We start from the raw sequence: 8,869 nt of genomic DNA, 5'->3' as shown, positions 1-8,869 counted from the left end.
AGGGGCCGCCCCACGCCCCGCCCGCTGCTGGGCGCCTGCGGGCTGTGGCCTCCGCGCCGGGGCTGTTCCGGGCACCCAGGACGCAGGGGCACTGCCCCGCGCTGGCGCAGCGGCCTCGCGGCCCACGGCTGAGCCCCCGGAGGGCCGAGCTCCGCACCCTTCAGCTTCCAAGGGTCGGGCGGGCGTCTGCGCGGGCAGCCGGACCGGCCAGATAGGAGGTGGCGCCGCGGGGAGGCGAGTCGTCCGGCCGCACACCTGCCACGCGCCCAGGGCCGGCAGTCGCGGCCGCAGGTCCCCCCAGCTCGGGGGGCGCAGGGTGTAGCCCCAGGACTGCCACCAGCGACGAAGGCGGCCCAGGGACCCACACGAGGCCGCTACCCGGCCGGCCGCTTCCCCGGGCCGCCGTGCCTCAGGGCAGTTTTCGAGGCCAAAGGCCTTGGGGACAGGCTGTGCCCCCAGGGCCGCCTGCTGACCGGTGCTCGGTGCCGAACTGTGCGTTTGGGTATTAAGGCTCAGCTGTCTGTGGGGTGACCCCGCCCCTTCCTGGGGTGTGTTTAACTGCCTGGCTTTTGTCTCTCTGCAAGAGCTCACGTGAGGTCACCCCAGCTGTCTCGTCCCCGGCCACGGGGCGGCACCCCAAAGCCACCGTGGGGCCCGCGTCTCCTGCCCGGCGGCTGGGCTTGGCAGCGGAGCCTGCACGCAGGAGGCCTCCGCTGCGCGCCGGACGCGAGGGCCCTTCCCGCCCGCGGTGCCACCCACGGCAGGTGCGTCCTCCGGGAACCAGGGCAGCGCAGGCGACCGGCCGCGTGCTGGGCCACACCGCCCACCGCAACCCGCCGCGGGGGACAGGGGTGCTGGGGAGGCCGGGCCGCCAGGGGAGCCGCAGAGACCCCTGTCCCTGGAGAGCCACGGCCTCCTCTGCGCGCTCTGGCCGGGCTCGGGCTTGGATTTCAAGGAATGAGCGTCGGCCCGCGCCTGCCCGCGCACACCTGACCACTCGGCCAGGCGGCCCCACGCTGACGGCGGCCCAGGCTCCCCGCGACCCCGCCCCGCGAGCCCCACAGGCCTGTCCCGCCCGCGACCCTCGGGAGGGGGAGGTTCTGGCCCGGCGCCCCTGGCGGCCACCCCGGGAGCCGCGCCGGGGCGGGGGTCACGCGAGTCACGGGCCGTGAGAATTGCCATTTATTCCCGAATCGCCAAAATCATCACCAAGGGTCACCACGGGGCATGAAGAGCACGAGGTCAAACACTGATTGAGGGGCCGGCGAGGAGCTGGAGGGAGGGGTGCGGTGGGGAACCCCCGGCTTTCCCTCCCCTTTCTAATGCCACAGGAAAGGGGTCCCCCCGGCCGGCGCCCCAGCCCCATGTCCAGCCGCGCGGGAGGCGGCGGGCCGCGGGAGGAGGGTGTAGTGTGCGTGGCCCCGGGGGCGCCGCGCGGCCCGTCACATGCACTCACAACACGATCTCCGGGGCGGGGAGCGGGGCGGCCGCGGCGGGCCCCCTCGCGCCCGGGATTATAGGAGGAAGGGATTAGTGTTGGGGGCCGGCGGCCCCGGGGGCATCATGGGCGGCAGCGCGGGGCCCCCGCCGAGCGGAGAGATGTACGTCGGTGGTGCCCCGGGGACGGGGGGCACAGGGCTGAGCCGGAGCTGGTTCAGGGTGAGCGTCGCGGGGGGCGCAGGCTGGAAGGGGTTGGTGACGGAGGGGCCGGTGGCCGGGGCTCCTGCGGCGAGGGCAGACGCAGCGGTGGGTTCCTGAGCAGCCGCAGGCCCCGCCCCCGGCCCCGCCCCGCCCGAGGCCCCGCCCCTCCCCCCGCGGCCCCCCTCACCACTGGGCAGGAAGGGGTTCGAGGCCTTGGCTCCTGGTGGTGTCGGGCCCGGCCGGCTCACCAGCGAGTCCAGGTCCACCAGGGCTGCGTTGGGGCCCAGGAAGGACTCCGGAGTCTTCCGCGTGGGGGCAGCAGGGGCTGGCGCAGCAGCTGGCGGGGGGCTCCCCACAGCCTCGGCCAGCGAGCCCCCGACCCCGCTCATGTCAAACGCCCCGGGGCTGCGGGCAGGCACCTCCCCGGCCAGCAGCTCCAGCTCCCCTGGAAGGCGCGGGCGGGCTCAGGGGGGCGGGCCTCGGCCGCAGGTGGCCTGGGGCGTGGGCTGCGCTCTAAGGTCTGGGGAGGTCGCGCTGTGCATGGCCAGGAAGGCCCCGGCCAGGCTCCTCCGGCCCCAGACCCTGCAGGGACAGGGCACCTGCTGGACGGCGCCCCGCAACAGGCCCCTCCCGGGACACGCCGCACCTCCGGGCCGGCCTTCCTCAGCCTACAGCGCGCTCACAGCGCAGGACGCTCAGCTGCACCCAACCACTGGAGGCTAAGGGACCCATGGAGGGGGTGTGGGGGGCTTGGGGGCAGGGCCTACCTGTGCTGCTCCCCGATGTCGGCAGGGCCGTCCGCAGGCGGTCAAAGTCTGAGAACTCGTCAGGTTCCGCGTCAAACCCCCCGACAGCTGTGGGGCGGCCAGCAGCTCAGCTCCCACTCAGGAGCCGGACGCCCACACCCCAGCGTCTGCCCCACCTACCTGCAGTGCCATTGGTGCTGGGCTTGGCAGGTGACCCACCCCACGGGTCCGAGAAGGCCGGGGCCGGGGCCCAGGGGTCAGAGGCTGGGGGTCCGCCAGCAGGGGCCCCACCTGGGTGGGAAAGTCGCCGCATGAGGGGCAGGCTGAGCCTGTGGCTGCTCAGAGATCGCCCCCACGCCTGCCCTGGAGACAGAGTGCCCTCAGGGTCCCCACAGTGACCAGGAGAAACACACTGCCCCCCTTTGTCCGCGTGTCCTAGCTGCAAGGCCTTGAGGTGACTGGAAACGCCCCCAAAGGCCTCCTCCGCTTCCCTGACCGTGCAGCCCCTGTTGCACACGCACTGGCAGATCCCCAGGCCCAGCTGGCGCCAGAGGCCCTTCCCCGTCCACCCCCGGCCCGCCCGGCTGCTCACCTTCCGAGCTCCCCCACGGGTCGGACGTGGGTCCCTCTCCGGCTGCCGGGGCCTGGGCCCCGCCCCAAGGGTCCACCGGGGGCCCCGCAGGAGCAGCAGGCCTCCAGGGGTCCCCAGAGGCCGGTGTGGGGGCGGGGCCACCCCAAGGATCCGTGGTTGGGGGGACAGGGGGTCCCCCCCAGGGATCTGAGGCCGGTGCAGCCGTGGGCGCGGGGACTCCCCAGGGGTCGGCGGCTGGCGCAGGAGCCGGGGCTGTGAAGACGTCGGCCAGGTCCATGAGGGAGGACTGCAGGGGAAGCAAGGATGAGGCAGGGGCAAGGGGGGGCCCCAGCCGCCAGGCGAGCTCAACCACAGTGGGGGCGCTTAGGGGAACAGCGCCCAGAGCCCACACCCCGCAAGTCCCCGCCACAGCCCCTGCTCCCCTTCCAGGCCAGGTCACACCCTGACTGCCACGCCCCAAGTCCTGGGGCCACACCGGGCCGCCGGGCGCCCTCTGGGGGGTGAGGCCTCAGGCCCGGGGGCCGGCCCGAGCTGGGAGACACGCTGACGCTGACGGGGAGGCGCCTGGGGCCGCGGGGCGGTCGAGCTGGGCTTCCGCAGGGGCGCAGGGGCGGGCGCGGGCGGGCTCACCTCCTCCTGGCCGCCCGTCTCCCTCTTGCTCTCCTCGATGGCCATCTGCAGCCTCAGGTCGTCCCCGCGGCGGATCCGCTCCTCCTGTGGGGCCGGGCAGGGGGTCAGGCCGGCTGCTGCCCCCGAGCCACCCCAGAACCGCGCCCACCCCGAAGCGCCCGAAGCGGACATGGGATGAGGCCGATGTGTGGGGAGGGAGGCGGAGGGGTGCGAGGCTGGGTGAGGACGGGGCGCTGTGGGGTGCTGCTGAGGGAGCCTGGCCCGCGGGTCCCTGCGCGGGTGGGGTGCGGGCGGGCGACGGCGCTGTTCCCGCTCGGCGTGGGGGCCGGGCAGAGGGCGGGCGCTCGGGCCCTCTTCCGCCGGTGCCGGAGCTGCGGGCCTGGGGTCTCGGGGCGCCCTGCGGGGAGGCTGCTCTGACCTTATCGTGCTCCTCTCGGCTCAAACTAAGGGCCAGCTGGAGCTGGACGTCGTCCTCGGGGCCACAGGGCGGGGGCTGGGGAGAGAGCGTGAGGGCGGGGGCTGAGGGCAGGCGCGGGGCAGGCGCGGCCGGAGCGGGCGGCTGGCAGGCCGGGTGGGGGGGCGGGCGGCGGCGGGAGAGCAGGGTGGAGATGGGCGGAGATGGGCGGAGATGGGCGGACGTGGCGGCAAACCAAAGTCCGCCGCGCCGCCGCGGGCCCACCTGGTCGGCCTCCTCCTTGCTCATGGCCAGGGCCAGCTGCAGCTGCAGCTCCTCCTCCCCGCTGCTCTGCGGCCAGGCCTGCTCCGCCTCGGGCGGGGGCCCGGTGCCCACCGCCGCCGAGGACGCTGTGGGGCGAGAGCGGGTGCTGAGGCGGGCCGGTGGCCGGGGCCCAGACAGCGGGCTCCCCGCGGGACCCAGGGCCCGGCAAGGGGAGCGGGCGGGAGCCCCAGAAGGCAGGAGCCGGCGTAGGCCGGCAGGGCAGCCCCACCCGAGGAGGGCGCTGGGCAGGGCCCCGCGATAAGGAGGGTGGGAGACTCCCCAGCCGCCGCCCTCGCCAAGGTCCCGCCCAAGGTCAGGGCCAGACTCCCGCTGCCCGCGGCCTACCGGCCCTCTGGACCCCCTCAGCTGGGACGGCCCCGGGGGGCCTCTCCCTGCATGGTACAGGACCACCCCCTCCAGAGACTCTGTCCCCCCAGACAGGCCCGCCGCACCCACAAAGAACACGGCCTTGTGGCCGCTGCTCAACCACCCAGCCAGAGCCCCGATGACCCTGGGGGGCGGTGGGGGGGCGGGCTGGGGGCCGGGGCTCACCCGTGGCGGTCTGCGCCAGCTTCTCCTTGGTCTTGAGGGCGTGGGCACGCTCCTCCCGCAGCCGGTCCTCGTCCCGCAGCAGGGCCACCAGCTGCTTGGCCTTCTCGCGCACGTTCACGCCCTGGTCCTTGCCGTCGCGGTCCACGTACTGGAAGTCCTTGAGCGTCTGCACGGCGTACATGTTCTCCTTGCACTGCTGCGACACGCGCTCCGAGCCGGTCTTGATCAGGTACTCCATCAGCGTCATGGCCTGCGGGCGCCCGTGGCCGTGAGTGCCCCGCTTGCCCGTTGGATCCCGGGCTGGCCACCCCGAGAGGGGCTGACGGCCAGGGCAGAGCCCACCAGGCGTTTCTCCATGCAGCGGGGCCCCCGAGGCTACGAGGGCCTAGGGAGTGGGGAAGGGTGCGGTGGGCCGCAGAGCCGGTCACCGTCTGGGTCGAGCCTCACGCCGGGAGCTCGGCCCTCAGCCAAGGACCCAGCTTAGAGGGTGCCGATGATCCAGGGGCTCCCCGGAGCCCCCAACACCCACACAAGGCTCCCGGCTTTAGAGCAGAGCAGAGCGCCAGGGCCAGAGTCTGTGAAGGCCATGAGGAAGCCACTCGGCTGGGCAGCCACGACCTGTGGGCAGGCCCCGGCGCAAGGGGACCTAGACCTGCACCCCAAGGACCCATGCCCATGTGAGACCAGCGTGGGCACAGACGCCAGCCAAGAAGCGAGCCGCAAGCATGCGCCCCAGCCCAAGGTGAATGTGGCCCGCAGAGTGGCCAGGCCTGGGCCAGCCCCAGAGAGCAGGCAGCAGGGGTCGGGCCCACCGGGGGGCTCCGCGGATGCCCCAGGAGGAGCACGTGAATCCGGTGCCATCTTGGAGAGCGGCCCAGGGGCCCAGGGTGTCCAGGACACACAGCACTCGGGCTCTCATGAAAAGCGGCCGAACATACCAGGGATGCATCCCGGCCAGGCCCGCGGGGGCATGAGGCCAGGCAGAGAAGGCACCGCAGGGGTGTCAGCGCCGGCTCCACACCCAGGTCCACTCACCTCAGGCCGAACTCGGACCGGCAGCCTGCGTCTCGCACAGCAGGCCCCCAGCGCCCCGGCCCTCACGGCCAGCCCTCCCACCCAGTCAGCTCCAGGGGCCACGTGGCACCAGGCGGAGGAGCAGAGCCCTCGAGGGCACAGGCCCACCAGGCACCCAGGGCCCCACACTGGCCTTCCCAGTGGGCAGCCTCCCAGACAAGGCCCTTCTCACGCGAACACGCGAACACGCGCACCGCCACGCGTGCTCCCTGCATTCCGCGAGCTGCCTGCGCAGACACGCGGGACCCAGGCCCTCCCAAAGAGGCGGCCGGGAGCCCGCACCCCCACCCCCGACCCCGCCTGAAGACGCTCCGACCTTGTAGCCGCCCTCCCCCGCCGCCCTGACCTTGTAGACGTGCCGCCAGTTCTTGCCGTGGTCGTTGAGCCGCTTCCAGATCATGCTCATGATCTCGGAGAAGGCGACGACGTTGTAGGTGAGGTCGGCGATCTCTGACATGAGGGAGCTGGACGGGCCCCAGGGGTCGTTGCTCGTGGCCTCTCGGACCTTGATCTCAGCCTCCGAGTAGTTGTGGACGATGTTCTTCATCTGGCGCCGCAGCGAGGAGGTCGACATCGTGGTGGCAGTGGCGAGGGCGTGCCCCGGGGGCAGCCGGGCGGCTACTGGCGGGGCGGTGGCAGGGGCTGGCAGTCAGCGCATCTGCGGGAAGGACAGCCTCTGAGCAGCCGGCCCCCGCCCAGCCTGAAACCGGCCCTGGCCCTGGGGGTGCCCGGCGTGAGGGTCCGAGGCCAGCACCCAGCCGGGGCCGAGGCCCTGTCCCAAGTTAACCTCCGAGGTTTTTCAGTTCCCCAAACCCGCCGGCTTCTTCCTGCTCGGGGCTCTGCTCAGCCAGGCGGCGCGTGCAGCCTGGAAGACTCAGGGGCCAAGGGGGCACACCCCAGTCGCACCTGCACCCCGGCTTCCTGCTCAGCAAAGCCCAGCTGCCCGAGAGCTGAGCGGGTGGAGCCGCAGGGAGCGCACCACAAACCCTGAGGCGCAGGAGCCCAGATCCCCGTGCCCGGCGGGCCCTCTCACTCCCGTCGGCCTCGTGACTCTGTGCTCATCAGCCTGCCTGTGTGTGGCCGTGGCCATCCCACGCTAGAGCCGGGCCAGAAGTCGCTCCAAGAACGGCGCTGACACGAGGAGGGCAGCACCCAGAACAAGGACACGGGGGAGGCGGGGAGGCTTCCGGGGCCGCTGGGCATCCCAGAGGCGAGAGTGTGGCAGCCCAGCGGCCCGGGAGCCCTAGCCTGAGCTCAGACCAGCCCCACGAGACCTGGTCAGCACCCTGACTGCCGGGGCACCTGCAGGCTGAGTGACACAGCAAGGCCACACCACACAGGGCAGCACTGACAGCCCAGCGCCGAGGCTCCCAAACCCACGCCTTCAACTCAAGCTGTGCAGAGAAGGCGCAGGTGGACAGCAGGGGCGGCAGCAGGGGACAGCAGAGGCGCCTGGCCCTCGCCCAGACACGGCATCTGCAGACGCCACCTCAACCAGCCCTCCCAGCCCAGCGACCCGCCACCAGCTTTAGGGGAGGAAACTGGGGTGCTGAGGGGGGCTCCTCACCCTGGGACACACGCCTCATCCCCAGCTCTGACTGCCGCGGCGCGTGGCCTCTCTGAGGAGCCACAGACAGAGCCTGTGCCCACCACACTGGGCCCAGGGCACGGCCACCCGTGGGCTCGGCCAGGGCCTAAGTGAGACAGAGCGGAGCAGTGGAAGCGGCAGCCACGGTGCCAAGCCAGGTGCGCTGGGACGGAGAGGTGCCAGGACACCCGGGCAGGGGGAGCTGCCCAGAGGCACCAGACAGACGTGGGGACAGCAAGCAGGAGGCCAGAGCTCAAGGAGGCCTGCAGCCAGGGGAGGCAGGAACCTGGGGCCAAGAAGCAAGAGGAGGAAAACGGGGTGTAAAGCCAGGAAGAGAGTGTGGGTGCCAATCAGCCACGCCGGCCACCAAGTCAGCAGCCTCCCTGGCGGCCGTCTGCTCAACTCTGAAAGGGAAGCGCACCCCTACCCTGCCGGGTGCTGATTAAAGGGGTGGGAACAGAAGCGCTCGGCCATCCCCAGAGTGGGCGCCCAGCCGCGGGGTGCTATTACCAGGAAAGCCAAGGGTGCCCGCAGGGCGGAATCAGGAGGCGCGGGTCCGGGTACCCCGGCTCCCGCGGCCCAGGAGGCCGGGCTTGCTAAGCCCACGCAGAGAAGCGCCAGGTTCAGCGGGGGGCGGACGGCTTGGGGTTCAGCGGCAGGACCCAAACCCCCGCTGCGGAACGCGGGGTCCGCGAGCCTCTCCGGAAAAACACAGACCCCCACCCACGGCCGAGGCTAAGGCCGCGCTGACTGCTCCCCGGATTCCGGCCCGGCCCCGACCCCCGCGCGAGCGCGCCCGCGGCCCGTCCAGTGGGGACGAGCACCCCAACTCCACTTCTAGGAGCCAGGGCTGGCGATCGGAGGCGGCGGCGGCCACGGGCCTCAGACCCCGGCCGGCGCGGCCCCGGCCCCGGCCCCGCGGGCGCAGACCCGACTGGGCCGAGAGGGGCCGGGGCCGGGCGGAGCCCGCGGAGACGGAGGCGCCGGCTGCCGGGCCGCGGGGCGACGGCGGCGGACGCAGGCCCGGCGAGGACCGGCCGCCGACCCCGCCCGCCCTCCGCGCTCACCTCGGCGCCCTCACGCCCGGATCCGGGGGGTCATGGCGGGCACCCCGGCCCCCGCCGGCCGCGGTGTCGCGGGGCGCGCTCGGGCGCAGGCGCGGACGCACGGAGGGCCGCACGCCGACCGCCCCGCCGCCCCGGCGCCCAGGGGGGGCGCGGAGACCGGGCGGGGGAGGGGAGCCGCCGAGCGGACGGGAAGCTACCGAAGGGGGCGACGGACCGGAAGCGGAAGCGGCCCCGCGCCCCGCCCGGCCGGCGCTGGCGCGG

General features: G+C 73.5%; 1 protein-coding gene across 2 annotated transcripts; it reads right to left on the bottom strand.

Annotated features, from left to right (window-relative positions):
• Nucleotides 1–1,159: 1,159 nt before the first annotated feature.
• Nucleotides 1,160–8,805, bottom strand: EPN1 (epsin 1). 2 transcript variants are annotated; one of them, XM_037517226.2, is made up of 11 exons: nucleotides 8,609–8,805; nucleotides 6,300–6,611; nucleotides 4,880–5,129; nucleotides 4,289–4,413; nucleotides 4,028–4,102; nucleotides 3,610–3,693; nucleotides 2,980–3,265; nucleotides 2,568–2,678; nucleotides 2,409–2,495; nucleotides 1,829–2,086; nucleotides 1,160–1,723 (listed from the first exon to the last, which is right to left on the bottom strand). In XM_037517226.2, the coding sequence occupies exons 2-11, from the start codon at nucleotides 6,525–6,527 to the stop codon at nucleotides 1,515–1,517; spliced, it is 1,713 nt and encodes a 570-aa protein (XP_037373123.1). In that variant the 5' UTR covers nucleotides 6,528–6,611; nucleotides 8,609–8,805; the 3' UTR covers nucleotides 1,160–1,514. The 2 variants fall into 2 exon arrangements, with proteins under 2 accessions (XP_037373123.1, XP_037373124.1); XM_037517227.2 differs by lacking the exon at nucleotides 4,028–4,102 and having other exon boundaries at nucleotides 8,609–8,625.
• Between the last annotated feature and the right edge of the window lie 64 nt (nucleotides 8,806–8,869).

Source organism: Talpa occidentalis, unplaced genomic scaffold (genome assembly GCF_014898055.3).
Source record: "Talpa occidentalis isolate TD23 unplaced genomic scaffold, MPIMG_talOcc4v2.1 talOcc4.17, whole genome shotgun sequence".
NCBI classification, from domain to species: domain Eukaryota; kingdom Metazoa; phylum Chordata; class Mammalia; order Eulipotyphla; family Talpidae; genus Talpa; species Talpa occidentalis.
The sequence above is the reverse complement of the archived record's forward strand: the minus strand, read 5'-3'. Positions and strand labels throughout refer to the sequence as shown.

Coding starts and splice junctions, on each gene's coding strand:
- EPN1 (XM_037517226.2), bottom strand. CDS start 6,527: ATGTCGACCTCCTCGCTGCGGCGCCAGATGAAGAACATCGTCCACAAC. Junction 2,496..2,567: donor CAGCACCAATGGCACTGCAG/GTAGGTGGGGCA, acceptor GCCGCCCCACAG/CTGTCGGGGGGTTTGACGCG. Junction 2,087..2,408: donor GACATCGGGGAGCAGCACAG/GTAGGCCCTGCC, acceptor CGCGCCTTCCAG/GGGAGCTGGAGCTGCTGGCC.